General features: G+C 48.8%; 1 protein-coding gene across 2 annotated transcripts; it reads right to left on the minus strand.

Annotated features, from left to right (window-relative positions):
• Window positions 1–1,324: 1,324 nt before the first annotated feature.
• Rasal3 (RAS protein activator like 3) lies at window positions 1,325–14,731 on the minus strand. 2 transcript variants are annotated; one of them, XM_051177519.1, is made up of 18 exons: window positions 14,674–14,731; window positions 14,205–14,545; window positions 10,671–10,804; window positions 10,464–10,542; window positions 10,296–10,357; window positions 8,599–8,669; window positions 8,080–8,206; window positions 7,896–7,994; window positions 6,908–7,444; window positions 6,314–6,458; window positions 5,951–6,095; window positions 4,951–5,187; window positions 4,655–4,856; window positions 4,439–4,557; window positions 2,959–3,349; window positions 2,641–2,798; window positions 1,955–2,018; window positions 1,325–1,861 (listed from the first exon to the last, which is right to left on the minus strand). In XM_051177519.1, the coding sequence occupies exons 2-18, from the start codon at window positions 14,530–14,532 to the stop codon at window positions 1,706–1,708; spliced, it is 3,054 nt and encodes a 1,017-aa protein (XP_051033476.1). In that variant the 5' UTR covers window positions 14,533–14,545; window positions 14,674–14,731; the 3' UTR covers window positions 1,325–1,705. The 2 variants fall into 2 exon arrangements, with proteins under 2 accessions (XP_051033476.1, XP_051033475.1); XM_051177518.1 differs by having other exon boundaries at window positions 14,205–14,725.
• Between the last annotated feature and the right edge of the window lie 4,241 nt (window positions 14,732–18,972).

Genomic DNA, 18,972 nt, shown 5'->3' on the forward strand with positions numbered 1-18,972 from the left:
CTCCCCCCGCCGCCCCGCCCCCCGGCGCGCCGCCGTGACCTCAGCGCGACAGCCCCGCCGCGCCGCCATGATGAGGAGGTCTGCCCCCCCTTGTGCCACTCCGGGGGGTGGGGGTGTCCAACGGGCGCGCGGCCATATTGGGAGTGGCCAAGCAGGTCATCCTTAAAGGGTCCGCAGGACCTGAGCGTCTAGGGAGGGGCTCTGTTACTATAACAACATCCTGTCCTCTTGTACCCCACTGGTTCTTCCTATACTTGATTTGTTAGTAACACCAGACGAGTGGGAAGGAAGCAGAGAAGTTTTGCCTTGGGTCATTCTTAGATCATTGAGGAATCCACCCAAGTCAGCCCTTAGTTTCTCTTAGTCTCTTCCAATCACAAGGTCACTGGTCATTCTTCATTGTTTACAGTGAACTTCAACATCTCCAAAACCCTAGAACTACTTTATGTCTGTCCCGAATGCTAAGCTGTCCTTCACCTAGTCATCAAGATCTCAGCCTGCAGACTAGCTCATGTATACACATCACCAGCTGGTTGCTTTCTCCCATACCTCACCATTTGTCCACCCATTTATCCACGTGCTCAATCCATCAACCACTCAACAACCCAATAAACAAATCACCTATCTATTCAAACTTTTAAATACTTAATTCATCTATCCAAAAAGTCATTTAGCCTATCCAATCATATTCTGTGTACTGGCCCATTGCTTCACCAACTAAGTATCTATTTATTCATATAATAAAGGGATTCCACAATCCTACCAACATCCACCTATACAATCATCCATCAATTACATATTTTGTCTCTAAAAGTCCTGAAGAAGACAGGAGTTCAAGTCTATCTACTTTATTGCTTTTCCATAGCTCACTTGGGAGTTATGAAATATATGTATGTATGCATGTATGTATGTTTGTGTGTTAAATTTGATTACTCATTTAGTTCAAGTATTAATTTCCTATTATGGGTCAGTCTTCTCTAAATAGGCCTACCCATTATGATTAGTGACCTGCCTTAAATATTTACCAAGTGAAACATTCAGTGAATGCTAGCGTAGTCTTCTGCCTATTGTTTCATCTGCCTTACCCTTTTATCCATGAGTCAAACGCTTGCTCTTTTACTCAACCAGCCACAGAACTCAACTGTATTCTCCCCTTGCATTCCCATCCTTCATTTGCCTCCCAGACTCATTACCTCCCTGCCTGAATCCTGATTTGGAATCTAGAAAGATTCTGTCACATGGGGCCCAAGATACTGATAGAGAATGAAGTGGGATGGGGGCGGGGAAGACCTGTGCTTCACTGAAAAGCATAACTTCCCATAACAATGATTAATACCTTTTATTGAATACCTTTAGCTAAGAGTTGCCACTATGTAGAGAATTTTAGATACATTTTACAGATGAAAGAATGGAGTCTCCTAGAGTGATGGCTTAGATCACAACAATGGTGAGAGTCTGTTTATTCCACCTTCGAGAAACTTCAAATTAGGTAAGATTTGAGAGAGCTGAATGGAGACCTGGGTATGCCTCTGATTAATCATTTGTAGGGACAGAAAAGCTGGTGTTTTACTGGACAACCTCATAGTATCAGAGTGATTGGCACCTCCCATTCTGTCTCCCACTGATGACCATAAAGGGCTAAGGCAGAGGCATAAAACCCTGTGGCTCTCTTGGCTTCCAGACCACGTGTAATGGAATGAGAAGCTCAAGTGCCCATTGACAGCTCAGCTCCATTGATATGTGCTGTTTTGAGAGGCAGGGGCTGGCTCCGGGATCCTGTTGTCCTTGAAAGAAGCTGTAGGCTGTGGAGGGTATCCCTCAGCTGGTCCTGAGTACATTCCATCTCAGTCAGGCGGTGCTCCTGGGAAGGCCAAGGAAGTGGGTTTAGAGTCGAGGTGGGGGTGTTCACCAAACACACTTCCCACTCCCCTCCCATTTCAGGCAAGAGTCTCACCAGACTTTTTAGCCTGTGGCTTCCGTTGCTTGGGAGACCAACCTCAGAATCCAACTTTGAGATCCTGTGGGGGTCAGAAGCAAGAGAGGGGGCAGGAGAAAAGCTGAGAAACTCCCTTCCATCCTGGGTGGACAGCCAAAGACCTAATGGTTGGGGCTTGGAGTGGAGTTGGGATTTGTTCAGATTAGAGGGCTGGGTGTGTCTGAAGCAGGTCTAGCTCGAGCTTGTTACAACTAAAATGCAAAGACTAGTTAAGTGTAGTGCAAGCCTGTAACTCCAGCACTCAGGGGGCCAAGGCAAGAAGATGGGGAGATCATGGTTAATTTGGACTGCATAGGTAAATCTTGCTTCACAGAAGCGGGGGGGGGTGGGTGGGGGTGGGGAAGTGGGGGGAAGATGGAAGGATTAATCAATCACTATAAGGCAGAGGCTGACCAATGGGTGGGAAGGGCCTATGCTGTTAGGAGAGTCTGACTGAAGGGGTGTGGGGAAGTAAAAGGACCAGCCAAAGACAGGTGTGAGATAGGCAGGCAAGTTGTGAGAGAGGCTGCCTGGGCCTGGGCTGGTAACTAGGAGGTTGCTCTTCTAGAGGATGGAGCTGGTAGGACCTAGGGGGCGGGCCGTTTTAGGCGGGGAGGGACTTTCGGGTGAGTTTTGGGCGTCCCTAACAAGGAGGCGGGACTCACCCAGCTCCCAGTCTAGAGTCCAGGTCCTGCAGCTGACAGCGCAGCTGCTCCTGCTGCTCGGTCAAGGCCTGGATGTGGGTACTCAGAGACTCCACCAGACGGGACAGAGTTTTTTGTTCCTCACGGAGTGCAGCCACCTCGCACTGTATCTCGGCTAGCTGTGGGGAGGTAGCAGCTGTAATCCCAGCTATCTCCACGTTCCTTCCTCATTTTACCATCTTTCTATCATGTTAGGGAACTTGTAGGGCGGGAAAAGCCTTTCTTAGTTCTGGTTTCTATCCGCGGCCCGCCCCACGCCCAGGCTGGGATTTGGACCACCTTGCCCACTGGTCGGTGCGTTCCCAGAGCTTGGTATTGGTCCCCGGGCTGGTCCAGCTGGCGCTGCCATGGCACCGATGGCTTCCGAGGCAGCGAGGCAGAAGCTCCAGTCCAGGTCCGTCCGCCTGACGCGGGGCCAGTGCGTAGTGAGTCTTTGGGTCTCGTTCTGGGACCCGCAGAAGGGCGGCGGCGGGCAGGCCTTCTGGCAGGGGCGCTCTGTGTGCGCTGCACTGCACGTGGCCGCCGCTGAGACCGTTCCTCGTCTGGCCGCCTACGGGCCCAGCTTCCTGCCCCCTGAAAGCTGCGCAGAGACTGACTCTTGGAAACCAGAGGGGTGTGCTTGGGGAGGTCTCGGGGTGCCAGGAAACCAGGTTTCTCCCCTGAAGAGAAGCTGGAGGTGGCATGTGTAAGTTTAGATCCTCAGTTGGCCGCGGAGACCACTCCACCCCGCCCTAGGACCTGAAATGACCCCATCAGTATAACTCTGTCTCTTATGACCACACTTTAACTTATGTCTTTGATGAGACACTGTCCTTAACTTCTGACTACTGCTGGGCGGTGGTGGCACAGCCTTTAATCCCAGCACTCGGGAGGCAGAGGCAGGCAGATCTCTGTGAGTTTGAGTCCAGCCTGGTCTACAAGAGCTAGTCCCAGGACAGCCTCCAAAGCCACAGAGAAACCCTGTCTCGAAAAACAAACAAACAAACAAACAAAAAACAAAGAAAAAAACCAAAAGAAAAACTTCTGACTACCATCCTAATTTAATCTTTCCTCTCTGCTTTGGCACTGACTTCTGACCTTAACCTGACCTTTCCATGACTTTGATCCCAGTCTGACCCTGGCATCTACCCCTGCTCACAAGGTTACCCACTTTCTTCCCAACTGACCCTCTCCTCCCCAACCTCCAGGCTTGAACTGACCCTGTCCTTGCTTTTTGACAGAAATGGTCTCGAAGCCGGTGGTGGTGGCACACGCCTTTGATTCCAACACTCATGAGGCAGAGGCAGGCAGATCTCTGTGAATTTGAGGCCATTCTGGTCTACAAAGCCAGTTCCAGGACAGCCTCCAAAACTACAGAGGGAAACCCTGTCTCAAAGAAAAGAAAAAAGAAGGAAAAAAAAAAAAAAAAAAAAAGAGGAAAGAAAGAGGTCTCTAACCCTGTTACCTAGTCCTATTTTCCCTAAGTCCCTAATCTTGACCTTTGTAACATCTTTTCTGACTTGGCTCTCTGACATACAGCTACTTTCCCTAACTCTGGAGGTGACTCTTTCTTGATTCCCGACATGTCTCTGTCCCAATCTTGAACTCTTTCTGATTGTGAATATTTGCCTTTTGACCACACATTGGTCACTCCTCTGCCTGCCTCTTTATATGATGCTATCCCCAGCCTCTGACCTCAACATGATCCTGCTTCTGGCATTATTTTAACATAGGAACTCCTCCTGCCACCCATGAGAACCCAGGCCAGACTTGAGGTTACCTGGAAGGGACGTGGGTGGGGATCCGAGGAAGACGCATTGGTACAGACACTGGGACAGGCCGACCCTCTTCGATGGCTCGAAGTATGGTGGGTAGTGGTTCCAAGCTATCTTGGGTTGTCTGTCAAGGAAGATGCACTATGAACTCTCTGGCACCAGTGCCTCTCAACCTTCTTGGTTTTCTACCCTGCATCCAAGGTTCTGGGTCCGGGCCATACCTGGTCAAGTTCAGCAAAGATTGTGCAGAGCTGGACATGAAGAACTGCCAACTGGAGGGCCAGGTCTCCACTTCCCTGGTAGCCACTGGGTGTGGCATTTGCATCCACCACAGCCACCTGGTCCAAGAAGTGTTGCATGGCTGGCCCATGATCTTCCAGGAAGCTATTCATAAAGGCCATGTAGGCTTCCTTCTCACCAAACCTGAATTGGAGCCAAACTGGTTGAGTCATTACAGACACCTGCCAACCCCCTACTCCATGATCCCATCATTGCCCCACATTCTCCCAGCACCTACGGAGCACGGTTGGCAAGATTCTGGATGACCTTGGCGATGAGCGTAAGGGTTCGGGCTGGACCTGGCGCCGGGTGCTCTGATACCAGGCCAAAGAGGCTGGGTGCCAAGATGGCAGGGCATAAGAGCCTTAGGAAGAGGGAGGCACACACCAGCCGGGGACCCAGTGCCTCGGAGCCACGTGCTTTGCATGCCTCTCGCCAGCTTGAGAATACAGTGCCCAACTCTGCTGGGAACCAGCTGGGGTAGAAGAAGCAATGGTTAGAGGAAGGGGATAGGGACATAAAGATCAGAGGTCAGGTGTATAAGAAACACTACATGGCTTGTCTATGATCTATGATTTGTGAAGCCTGCATGTGCTTTCTTTTCAATGCTGGGTGGGGGTTACCTGGGATAGTAGTACTTAGGGCTTGGGTCCCAGAGGCTAAGAACTTACAGCGTAAGTGTGGCAACCTCAAGAGTCTATACTCTTAGATTTGGGCAGACAAGATCGTGTAGAAACAGAGGTCATGAGTTTGGGGTATAGTTATAATTCCATATGAGAGTGACATGCCTGAGTATAATATGACTTGAGATGGGGTAAGGGTTACAATGTTATCTGGGATGGTAAATCACAGGATTAAGCATGCAAGTTATCCTGGGAACAGAAGCTAAAGGATTGGATACTCACATTTTCTATAATCATTTTCATGAGATTTGGGACACAGGGTTTCTTAAGGTCAGGGATCGTGGGATTAGAAATATGCACCATCTGGGATTAAAATCTTTTGTTGGCCAAGGTTAAGTGGTTGGAATTACTGTGGTTAAGGGCAAAGGAAGTAGGTTTGTAGGTTCCTTGGGGTTAGGTGGTATAGCTTGAATGTAGGGTTTGCCAGATACAACAATATCAATATCTCAAATACTGAACCAATTTAATTGAGTGCCCTGCATTTTGTTGGTTGCTCAGGGCAGCACAATGGCTGAGAGGCAGGCTGGACTCTGGAGTTGAGTCCCTGGTTCTCACTTGTAAGAGTGGATGATGTTTTCAAAAACCTGCCCGCAGCTGTTTCGGAGTCTAGCTTGGTGTTTGGACAGCTCTGGTGTAGTGCACTTGCTGGGGTCCACTTCACAGTCCTCAGTGGAGGCACAGAGACACCGCACAATGTCCCCTGTGGTCCAGAACAGACAATCTGAGGTCATGAACTCAGACACATCTTACCCAGCTTCCAACCCGATCTTCAACTTATTCCAACCTAACAGCTTGGAAAAAAATAGCAACTCTCCACTCCCACCCCAAATACCAGCAGACCAAGGCACCACTCACTCCCAGAAGACAGGTCACTCGGGGCTTTCTGGACCTGTGGCACCAGCCCCTCCCTCAGCTTACCCAGGGTCTCCTGGAGGTACTCTTGTGCCACCAGTTTCATGTACTCATCAATGGCCTTGGTGGCTAAGGTATTTTCTCGGAATAGCAATGCTTCCCGGCCCCCACATCGCACCAGCTCTGCAGTGCCTAGATCTGTCACTAACGCCTGTGAAGGACAGGGGTCACATTGGATGAACTTGGGAATCCCAACCATTGACCCAGCTTCCATACCTAAGCACTGGCTGTGTCCCTTCTTGAGGATATCAGGCACAACACTCAGCTTTTAGATGAGGCCACAACCTCCACCTCTCACAGCACAGAAAGGAGGCTCACCTCCTGCCCCTCCCTGGGTGCTGAAGTTCAGCTCTCACCCCTCTCAAATGCAGTTCAGGGTCTGCCTCTCACGTTCAAATTAAGGCCACATCTGTAGCAGCTGAAATCCCAGACTAGCCTCAAGTAGTTGAAGTTCAGGAGTCATCCCTTATTGGTTAAGTATGTTCCCTGCCCCTCACAGTGCCCTGCCCTGATGGACACAGGCCCTTTCTCCCTAGTACAACTCAGAAAGCGCTACCTGTCCACCCCGGGCCACCTGTCTGCGTAGTCACGGCTCCTCACCTGCGCCCGGCCAGTGGCCCGTAGCACGCGCACCATGGCTGCTGCCAGTTCCTCTTTGGCCTGAGCAGACAGCGTGGACTCCAGCGCCTCGCACAGGCGCGCGTAGTGGAAGGTGAGGAACTCAGCCAGTTCCTTGTAGCGCTCCGACGGCAACACACGCAGACGCCGCACTCTTATCCGCGCTCGTAGCGACGCGCCGGCCGGCGCTCCTAGCACCGGGAACCAGCGCTCCAGGCCAGCTGCGGGCGCGCGGGGCATGCTCACCTCATCCAGCTGGAGCGCCACCCTGCCTACGGTTGCACCTGCCGGGCCTGCTCCGCGGAGCCTCAGTGACAGGCGACGGGCTGGCGGCAGCGCTTCAAAGTGGAAGCGCTCCGCCCAGAAGAGCTGACCTGGGCCGGCGCGCGGAGCAGTGCGTGCCAGTAGCGCCCCATCCAGCCACAGCTCCGCACGCACTCCGGGTGTTGCTGCTCGGGGCAGCCCCTTGGCTTCATGCACCCAGACAGTCAGCCACGTCTCTTGCCGCTCCACGTTGTCCTGCGTGTAGGAGGGGACAGAAGGAGTGTTTCCAAGGTGTCAGAACTCCAAGATGCGCACTGCTGCTACTCCATGATGCTCATCGCGACCCGGAGCTTAGACCACTGGGAAATCGCAGAGCCCCTTGGGGAAGAGGCTGGAGCTGTGAATATCTGGGAGCTGCTAAGCAGAACACATCTAGCTTTGGGGAGTGTCGCACATGTCGACGCTTAGGATATAAAAGGAGTAGCCCTGGACTTGGAGACTACTTGGTAGGGAGAACCTGGGGAACAAACAGACCCAGAACTGGATGTGGACGTGAGTTTGACATTCCTGGGGCTGGTGGTTGCACCGGTGTGGACAGGGCAGGTGTGTTGCACAGGAGGGTTTGTGGTAAACTGGGTGGCTTTAGGGGACAGGGCCTGGCTTGTGGAAGAGCTTTCTGTGTCCCTCTCCCCTCCCTGTCAATGACCTGGCTGGGCTGGAACTGCCGACGAAGGTCCTCGATCCACCGGTCTCGCTCAGCGCCGGAGCGACAGTAGAAACAGCGGCTCCCGCCCGTCCAAGTTACCTTTTGGGTACAGGATCCAAGGATTTAATAAAGCCTAACGTGGGGCTAAGGGTTTAGTAGAGGTTAAGGTAGGTTTCTCATTTACCTGGAAGCAGTATGGCTCCCCCAGGAGGCTAGGATGCAGTGGCCAGATTCGCACATCCCTCTCAGCACCCAGGTCCAGCTCAGAGAGTGTGGCCAGCGATTCCCTGGAACCCAGAGCACTGGGGGGTCTAGAGCCAGGGAAGGGGAACAACCGATCATTCCCTGCTCACTCGGACCTTAGCTTTCTAATCACTAGTCATCCTAGCTGCTGTCCCTTTCAGTCTCTTAGCATTTGACCTGCTCTTTCCTTTCCCCCAGCCCTTTATGGCTTAATTTCCATGCATTCGTTGGAGCTCCCAGATCCAGGGTGTTCAGTTAGCTTCTATCCCAGAGACCACACCCACCCTTCAACCAAGAGATGAAAAAATGGCTGGAGTCTATGTGGCTCCAAGTTCACCTGGTTTGGGGCAGAAAAGAGAGAACATGGAAGAGGTTGGGTGAAGGCAAGGATAAGAAACTCAGAGGTGCAGACTGGAGCAGCGTTGAGCCACAAGCCCTCCAGCTTCCTAGAGACTCTTACCCATCTCGAGGGCCATGGGCTCCCAGCTCTGACTTGGCCCTTTTCTTCTCTTTCAGCCTCTTGAGTAATCCCTAAGGGAGCAGAGAGGTATGTGAGCCAGATAAAACCCTGTGCTTCCAGGTGTTCTTTAGGATCCACTAGTCTTGGGGAACCAACCCATGTCCAGGCTGCATTAGTATCTGTAACCAGCAGATGATTTATATATATATATGTGTGTGTGTGTGTGTGTGTGTGTGTGTGTGTGTGTGTGTGCGTGTGTGTCACTGGCCAGCTCTGACCCTTTGTATCTATTGTTTGTTGAATGGAGCTAATAAGAAAATTCCTGTGTGGGTTTATTTTTTCTTGTTTGGAAATATATTTGGGGAGGTGTGAGGTTTGTTCATTGTTTTCCAGACAGGGTCTCTGTGTGTAACCTTGGCTGTACTGGAACTCACTATGTAGGCCACTGTAGCCTTGAACTCACAGAGATCCTCCTGCCTCTGCCTCCCGAACGCTGGGGTTAAAGGTATGCACACCACAGCCCAGAGGGTTTTATATTTTAAAAACAGAGTCTCATACTATAGTCCAGAGTCTCCTGTAACTTGGTATGTAGCTCATGCTGGTCTCTAATTCTCAGCAATCCACCTGCATCAGAATCCTAAGTGCTGGGATTATAGATTCGAGCCACCATACCCTGTTCCCTCTCTATTTTGCAAGTAGTCTATAGAGAAATCAGGAAAATGGTGTTTCAGAGATGCAAGCTGCTGAGGCTGGGGAGATGACTCACTCGGCAAGGAACTTGCCAAGCAAACATGAGGAGCAGTTTGGAGCCTCTGTGCCCATGCAAATGCTAGGTAGTGTGGCAGCTTGCCTGTAAGTCTAGTACATGGAAGGTGGAAACAAGGAACTCCCAGAACAAATGCAAAGCTATCAAATCAGTAAGTTTTGCCTTCAGTGAGAGACCCTGTCTCCTGGTAGAAGATTTTGTTTTGTTTTGTTTTTGATACAGAGGTTCTTTCTCTGTGTAACAGCCCTAGGTGTCCTGGAACTCACTCTATAGACCAGGCTGGCCTCAAACTCACAGAGATCCACCTGCATCTACCTCCTGAGTATTGGGAATGAAGGTGTGTGCCACCTTGCCTGACTCTGAAGATCTTGATGTCAGCCTCAGGACTCCACATACACATGTGCACACATGCTCACTTACATATGCACACATACATATCACACACAAGGGCATATGAAACAATATTGCCAGAATAAGATATAGAAGCCCGCCTTCTTTACTGAGTTCTAACTCAAAATGTAAAATGCTTCCTTTTCCTTCTTTCTATCACTGTTTTGAATATTGGACAAAAACCACCATGTTTTCCTTGACACTCTGGGCTGTTTCAGCAGCCTCTGCACCCTTATATCATGCAGATGCTCAATGGCCTCTGTTGTTAAACATGTTGGCTTTCTTGAACACTAACTTAAGAGGCATGAAAGACTAAGGGAGGGAGGGAAGGGGAAAAAATGCAAGCTGTTGGGCAGGGTTACCATCAAGATAGCTCTTGATTTATCATGAAGCTCTAGAGTTTGCTGTGTGTGTGTGTGTGTGTGTGTGTGTGTGTGTGTGTGTGTGTGCATAGTCTCCACATTGATGGCATAACATGTTCAAGGCCCAGGTCTGGGTTTACCTTGGCCACTCCCCCACCCTGCCACACTGGCTGTCATACCCGAACATTGTGGACCTGATTGGAACCAGTAGCTTCTGGCTCAGTTTTTCCAGGGGTCCGATCTGTGGGTGATCAGAGGTAGGAGATTAAGGGTAGGAAGCATGGTAGATTATGAATCACTTTGAAGAGCTCTCCAGTTCTACAGCCTCCCCAGTCTCCCAAATTTACCTGGATCCCTGAGGTTCCCCATGGATGCCTGTATGCTGCTCTCGGAGCTGGCACTTCCCATCCGGATTTGTCGAGGACCCTGTCCTCCCGTAGAAGTTGGCAATCAGCAAGGGGAGGCAGACAGGAGGGGGATGCATATGTCTCTGGTGTTTACCCCTCTGCCACTTCCTCTGTCCAATTCCCTTCCCTGTCCTTGCTCTTTCTTACCTCCTCCTCACCAAGCAGCACCAGTCTTCCTTCAATCAGGGTGAAGCCCCCAATGTCCCAAACAGGCATGTCAGGAGTGGGAGGCTCAGGGATCTGCATAACAGGTACCTCTGGGGCTGTGGCCAGCTCCGGCTCTGGGAGGAGGGGGGAATGCTGATTTCAGAGTCCCTCCTTTTGGACCAGGTGGTGGTAGTGCATGCCTTTAATCTCAGCACTTGGGAGGCAGAGGCAGAAACAGATGAATCTCTGTGAGTTCAAGGCCAGCCTGGTTTACAGATTAAGTTCCAGGACAGGCTCCAAAGCTACAGAGAAACCCTGTCTCGAAAAACAAAACAAAACAAACAAACAAACAAACAAACAAACAAAAAACCAAAGCCGCCTTTTCTCCCTCTGATCCCCTTCTGCATGTAGCAAATGCACATTGTTCAGCAACCATGTCAAGCTGGGTGCCATTGGGCAAGTCTCTTCCTGTGTGGAGTTTGTTCTCATCAACCCTAGAAGTGGACACAACCCACTTGTTCTGTGTCCAGTATTGTGTTTACCACTTTACATGCCCTCTCTCGCTCAGTCCTTTAAAAGCCATTAAGAGGGCTTTAGAACTGAGGCCCAGAGAGGTTGAGTGGCCTACTCAGAATCACACAGCTTTTGAGGGGTTAAGCCAGGCTTCTAACACAAGCATCATTCTCGTAAGCAAGAGAGTGGGTAAGGCTGAGTCTAGTAGGACACACCTGTAATGCCAGGACCTGAGACATTGATCTAGGAGGATAATGAGTTCCAGGCCAATTTGGGCTACTAATTGAGACTGTATCCCAAAAGGGGAGAAGGGTAGGGAACAGAGAATATAGGCAGAAGTCTTGGCCTCTTATATACTAACTAATCTGGGGCCAGCAAGGTGGCTCAACAGGTAAAGGTGCCAGCCATGAGGGTCTGATGTGAATCCAATCCCTGGAAACTATGTAAAGGTGGAAGGAGAGAACCAATTCTATAGAATTAGCCTCTGACTTCCGCATGCTGTGCACATGCCCACTGATAAAATAACCATTCGAAGGTAGAAAGTATTCAACTTGAGAAAGATGTAGGGGGGAAAAACTGGAAGTATATGAGAACTTTCTTCCTCGGGGAGAGGGTGCTGGGGTAGAGTGGGTCAGGGAAGACTCCTCTCCCTACCTGGAAAGAGTGCATTTGTATTAGGTTTTGAACTGAAGTTTGAATTTCACCCAGCCAAGATGGAAGGGGAAGAAAACAGGAGAGTCCAAACAAAGGCTGGCAGATGGGGAAGGCCCAGGGAAATAAAGGGAAGGGATAGACAGGCCGGAGGGACAGTACTGGCAGCAGGTTAGGAACTAGGGTTTGTTTGTGGTGCTGGGGAGTAAGCCCTAGGCATGGCTTTTACTAAGCATACCCTCCATCAGTGGGCTCCATTCAATCCCTGATCCATGGTGGGAAGAGGAGGAGTCAGTGAGCCACGGGAGATAAGAGCTAAGCAGGAGCAGGGCTGCTTGGTAAAATAACTCCGTCTGGGTCCTATGGAGTGGGCAACTATGTAGTGAACCCTGTAGGGCTTCAGAAAATGATTTTGCAGGGCTGGGGCTTAGCTCAGTAGTAGAGCACTTCTTTCATGTGTGAGCCAATTTAGAGGGGGGAAAGGAAATACTTGGGCATGGTGATGTTCAGCAAATGGGAGGCAGAGAATCTAAGGCTAGCCAGGTCTACATAGCAAGACCCTGTTTCGGGGAAAAAGTTCCTACAATATGAAATCATTTTTCTAAATGTACTATTAAATGGTGAGTTGTCTTTTATGATGCTTGTTTAGTTTGCACTTGTCATCACACAAGTGCTGGCCAGAGGACAGCCCGGATTTATTTATTTTTATGTGTAGTGGGAATGTACCTCATGCTTTACGTGGAGGTCTGAGGACAATTTTCAGGAGCCAGTTCTCTCCATCCACCCTGTGGGGTCTTCAGGTTAACCTCCAGACGTCTTCACATGCCAATTATCTTGTCAGAGCCTCATTTGTTTTGAGATAGAGTCTTGTTATATAGTTCAGATCCATCACCCTCCTGCTCCTGCCTTCCAAGTGCTGGGACTATAAGTGTGCATTACTATTGCTAGCTCCAAAATGAATGGAAGGTGTTTCAAGAATTTCTTGGAAAGAGCTGAGTTAACCTTGAGCTTCCAGGAAATAAGGGCTGCATCTTTTTAGATTATGTTCTATCCTGCTTCACCACTAGAGGCAATGTGTACAAGTTTTTCTTTCTTTTTTTTTCTCTCCCATGTTAAACAAGTGCTCTACCACTGAGCCACATCCCACATCTACAGCCCTAACTCTTTCTTGCTAATGGACGTCTTAGTATATGCTAGGTCCTGGGCTTGTACTACATTCGTGATCTCTAATCTTCATAGTCTCCACTAGTGTCCCAGTTCTCATTTGGCAGCATCTGTCATCTTTACATTGACTTTTTTTTTTCTTTTGTTCTGTAACACCCCCACCCACTACTCTGTGAACTCTACACGGCAGTGAGTGTAATTTGCTTTACCCACAGCTGCCCTCAGTGCCTCAGTTAGGGACTAGAACTAATTCAATATTCAACAAAACTGCTTGGGTGGTGGTACATGTCTTTAATCCCAGCACTTGGGAGGCAGTGGCAGGCAGACCTCTGTGAGTTTGAGGCCAGCCTGGTCTACAGAGAGAGTTCTAGGACAGCCTCCGAAGCTACACAGTGAAACCCTGTCTCAAAAAAACAAAACAAAACAAAACAAAACAAAACAAAAACAAACAAAAAAAAAAAACCCAAAACAAAACCAAAAAGCCAAAACAACAACCACAAAACCCTTCTGCTTGGGCCAACATAGTGGCTCAGAAAGTAAAGGTGTTTGCTGCCAAGGCTAACCGTCTCAGTTTGATCCCCAGAACCCAAATGATGGAAAGAGAGAACTGATTCCTGAAAATTGTTACCATCTGACCTTCTCACTGGAACCATGGCTTGTCCCTCTCCCAACATAAATTAATAAATGCAGGTTGTTCTCTGACCTCAACATATGTGCTGTGATAAGGGAGATGAAATGAGATTTGCCACATTCAGACACACACACACACACACACACACACACACACACACACACACACACTGAATAAATAAACATCTGAATGAATGAGTGTGCTCTTCAAAGCAGAGATGGGGAGTTTCAGAGTCAAGGAAACAAAGTAAGACATAGGCTAACAGGCAGCTGAGATCCACGTCCTGTCAATGCCTTGGTCAACTGGATACAGGAGACAACCATCAGGGCCAAGAGCCATTGGACATCCAGACATACTAAGGTACATCTGTTCAATGTCCCTTCCTCAGACTGAACCCCAGCTGCCTACTTTAGGGGGGAAGAGAGATGAGAGCTGCTGGGGGCCCCAGTCGTTTCCTGCTGGGCTTTCATACTCCCCACAACTTCCTGTGTCTAGAGGGCTGATGTTAGGATGTCAGACAAACACCCAGGCATCCGGCCACCCAGCCTGGCCCTTGCTGGGGTAAGGGAACGTACCTGGGGTTTGGGGATTTGGCTTGGGCTCCGGCGGTACCACTTTCTTGTGCCTCCTCCACAGGGTCTTGGAAAGCCAGAGGCGATTGGGCCGCGACTCTTCCTTAGGGGGTGCCGAGAGGACCCGACGAAATAGAGATCGAGGGGCTGGCAGGTTGCTCACCATGGGTTCTTGATAGCTCAGGGTCCTTCCCCAGCCCGTGAAGCGGCCCCATCGGAACCCTCCAACAGCCTTCTCCCCTCCACCTCCAGTGTGCCAGCGGTAGGATGTCAGCGGAGAGGGTGGCGTGGGCTGCGTTTGGGCGGCTTCGCTCGGCAACGGTGGGTCCATGGCGGAGTCTCTGCTATGAGACCAGAAGGTGACAGTTCTGCGCATTGTCTGCCCACATTCTGTCTTCATCTTCCCCTGTCTTTTCTTAGCTTTGACTCCAAGGAACACTTTTGACGGTGCCACACGCACACCCTCCCTTACCTTAATTTCCTGGTCAGTCCAAGAATCAGCAGCCGTCTGTCTGCACTGTGTCTAGCTTCCTTCCTCGGAACCTAGCTTCACGTGACCCTGTCTGTCTTCCCCCCCGCCCCGCCCCCATCCCCTTTACAGTCAGGCTGGGAGGGCATGATGGGGGCAGGATGCGGAGGTGCAGGGTGGAAGAGATGTGGTGGTGCTGGCTTCTGGCGAGAAGGACTGGGAGGCAGTACATACTTCTCTTTGAATTTCAGTTGCCTTCCTTAAATGGTAGTAGGCTAGTTAAATGGTGGCTAGCAAGGATACAGGGCTCGTAGAAATCTCCTGCTGGCCACCTGGGTAGGGAAGCTGCCATGGTTTTTATTGGAATGGACTTTATTGTCTATCTATCTATCTATCTATCTATCTATCTATCTATCTGTTTATGGTATGAAGTTTGCCAAAACAGGGTTTCCCTGTGTAACAGTCTCCTGGAACTCTCTTTGTGACCAGGTTGGTCTTGAACTAGCAGAGCTCTGCCTGCCTCTGCCTCCTGAGTGCTGGAATTAAAGGTGTGTGCCACCAATGCTTGGCTTGGAATAGATGAAAAAAGCAAAACAAAATAACAACAATAAAAAACATTTATTATTATTGTGTGTGGTTGCTTCAGTGCTCCTGTGGTGGCCAGAGGACAATCATAAGGAGTTAGTTCTCTCTTTCTACATTTAAGTGAGATCCCAGGATGGAACTCGAGTTTCCATGTTTAAATGGCAAGTGTCAATACTCCCTGAGCCATTTGTCACTGCCCTCCACCTTGGGGGTGGAACCTAGGGCCTGAGGATGCAAGGCCTATCTGTGCTCTATCCCTGAGGCACCACCTAACCTTCTTTTCCTTTTTCTTTCTTTCTTTCTTTTTTATTGCACAGTCTGGACCTTGAGCATGTGTAGCCCAGGATAGCCTTGAACTCTTGGTTCTTGAGTCTACAGATGTGGCTGTACAACCCCCCACCCCTCCCAGGGTTAGGGTAGAACCAAAGACTAAGCATGCTCAGCAACAGTTGTAGCACTTACTGAGCCATTCCTCCAGTCCTTATCCTCCTAGCATGATTGTCTAGGCCTCTTCTGACCCAGCATTTCCCCTGCTAGGAAAACATCCAATAGAGATGTTCACTGCAACTAATAACTCCAAATAACCCAGGTGTTCACTGATGGCAGAATGAACACTCAGTGACATCTCCATGCTGGAGTATCACATAGCAAGGAAAATGAGTAAATTCTTGAACTAATGGTGTTGAAAGAATAACAGTGCTGAACTCAAGCAAAAGCTAAAGAGTATACTCTGGGTGAGTCCATTCATATAGAGTTCTAAACCTTGCTGTGTGTGAGTCACACTCAAAACCTAGCACTTGTGAATCTGAAGCAAGAGGTTTCCACGAGTTCAAGGGCAGTCAGGCCTGTACTGCAAGACCTTGTGTCAAAGAATAAAAAGGAAAGACATGAAAAAAAAAAAAAAAAAAAGTAAAAAGTTCAGAACCAAGCAAATGAAGATGGTACGAGTCAGGGGTCTGGGGTTGGAGAGACTGCTCAGGCATGAAGGGCGTGCACTGCTTTTGCAGCAGACCAAAACCGGTTCAGTTCCCAGAACCCGACAATTACCAACCACTTGTAACTCCTGCTCTAAGGGATCCGGCATCTGTATCCACTTGCACACAAGTAGTACACACACATGCATACTCATACACTTGAACACACATACACTCATACACACAATTAAAAAATAGTAAAAAAGGGCTGGAGAGATGGCTTAGGGGTTAAGAGCAATGACTGCTCTTCCAGAGGTCCTGAGTTCAATTCCCAGCAACCACACGGTGGCTTACAACCATCTGCAATGAGTTCTGGTGCCCTCTTCTGGCCTGCAGTCTCTGTATACATAATAAAAACAAATCTTTGAAATAAAAATATTTTTTTTAAAAAAGTCAGGGAATCAGTTTCATTCAGAGGGGCTAGTGACTGAGTAAGGACATAAAGGGGCCTTTTTGGAGATGGCTTCCTTTGTTTTGTTTTAGATGGGAGACTGTTGTGCCCTAGGCTGGCCTTGTATTTGGTATGTAGACAAAGCTGGTCTTAAATTTCTGATCCTTCTGCGGATGCCTCACAAGTGCTGGGATTATAGGTGTGTACTAAATAACCAGCCTTTTTTATTTATTTGTTTGGTTTCATTTGGTTTATTTCCCCACTCAACGCCAGGGTTTCATTTGTTTTAGACAAACGCTTTAGCAACTTTGTAGCCCAGGCTGGCCTTGAACCTTTGATCTTCCTGATCACTGTGTTCCCTATTTAAAATGTATTTAAAATGTAACCCTCTGTGCATCCCTGCGTGGGTGTTCCCTCCCCCTCCCCCTCCCCTGTGTGTGTGTGTGTGTGTGTGTGTGTATGTGTGTGAGTGTGTGTGTATTATACGCTTGTGTGAGAGGGTGTCCATAGATGCCAGAGGCATTGCCTCTCCTAGAGCTGTAGTTTCAGCTGTGTTAGCTGCCACATGTAAGTGCTAAGAACTAAACTTGGGTTTAGGGGTATGTTACCTTAACTGCTGAGACATTTCTCCAGCCCCCATCCCAGATTTTTATTTATTTAGATTTATTTATTGGTTGTTAGAGAAAGTTTCTCTGTGTAGCCCTGGCTATTCTGGAACTTACTCTGTAGACCAGGTTGACCTCAAACTCAGAGATCCACCTGCCTCTGCCTTCTGATGTGTTCCACCACCACCTGGCCCAGATTTATTTTTAAATGCAAGTAAAATTCATAAGACATGAATTTAACATGCTCTATTTTTGAGTTTCAGTTCTGATGACACAGGGTATGTTCTGTTGTGAAATCTCTTTGAGGTAAATTTTGGTGTACTGTCCAGTCGGTATCTTTGATGTTTTGATAAATATTTACTTGAAAAAGAGGTGAGGTCATCCAGATAGCTTAGTGAATAAAAGGTACTTCGAAGGACCCACATAATAGAAGGAGATAACTGACTCTCAACAAGTTATTCTCGGAACCCTGCACTCTTCTGCATAGCACATGCCTGTGTGTACACATGCACATACAAAATAAAGAAAACACATTAAAAATGTTACAAAAAAGAAGTGGGTACATGTTCTGACAGGAGTGAGTCAGCATTGTTGTGACCCAGGTTGGAGTCCTGGCCAACCTCTTTCTCACTGTGACCTCAGACAAGTCATTTCCTCCCTCTGAGCTTCCTTATTTGTAAAGGATGATAGTATCAGTCTCAAAAAGCTCACATTCAAGGGCTGGGCAGATGGCTCTGAGGTTAAACAAGAACTGTTATGGCATGGCTGGTTCACAACCATCTGTATGTCCAGCTCCACATGACTGAAGCAAGGTCTGGCTTCTGAGTATACTTACACTCCACACTGCAGGTGCACATACCCATACACAGGTACACATAATTAAAAAAAAAAAATCAAAGCTTACCTCTGAAAAAAGGTTTCCTGAGAGTTCTGTCATAGTCTGGGGAGGGGGATAGGTCCTGAATTCAAAGGGACGTTATGAATTTGTGTGGAAGACTGGGCAGAGATAAATGTACTGGACAAAGAATGACCAGTTGAGCAGACATGCCACTCTTCTCAGGCTGGAAAAATCAGGGAAGGCTTCTCTATGGAGGAAGCACGAGAACACAGAAGATTGTACTAAGTAGAAGGAACACTATAGACAAAGGCAAGGATAACAAGAATCTATAGGGCAGTGCACACATGTATTCCCGGGTCTCGTTATGTGCACACAGGAAGATTTCTTGCCACAATTTGAAGCCAGCCTGGGCTACAGAGTGGACTCTGTGTGTGTGTGTTGCGGGGGCTGCTGGATTCATGGAGTGGGAAGGATAAGGATGACTCCTTGGGCATATAGTGTTGGTAGTCACTAAGTGCCCAGGCTCTGAGGTCCCAAACTTGGTTTAATGCTCTCCTTACTGTCCCTGTCCTGAAACTCCTGCTTTGAAAAAGCGAATATTGTACAAGGTGGTGGTAGCACATGCCTTTAATCTCAGCACTTGGGAGGCCAGATTGGGTCTACAGAGCAAGTTCCAGGACAGCCAGGGCTACACAGACAAACCCTATCTCAAAAAACAAACAAACAAACAACAACAAAACCAAGAAATTATACTCTTGTGTGTGTGAGAGCTGTTGTGTTTGTTATTTTGTTGCCTGAATGTATGTATGTATGTATGTATGTATGTATGTATGTATGTATACCACATGCATACCTGTTGCCTGTGAAGGTCGAAAGAGGGCATTGAATCTTCTGGGATCAGAGATACAG

This window comes from Phodopus roborovskii, unplaced genomic scaffold (assembly GCF_943737965.1).
Source record: "Phodopus roborovskii unplaced genomic scaffold, PHOROB, whole genome shotgun sequence".
Taxonomy (NCBI): domain Eukaryota; kingdom Metazoa; phylum Chordata; class Mammalia; order Rodentia; family Cricetidae; genus Phodopus; species Phodopus roborovskii.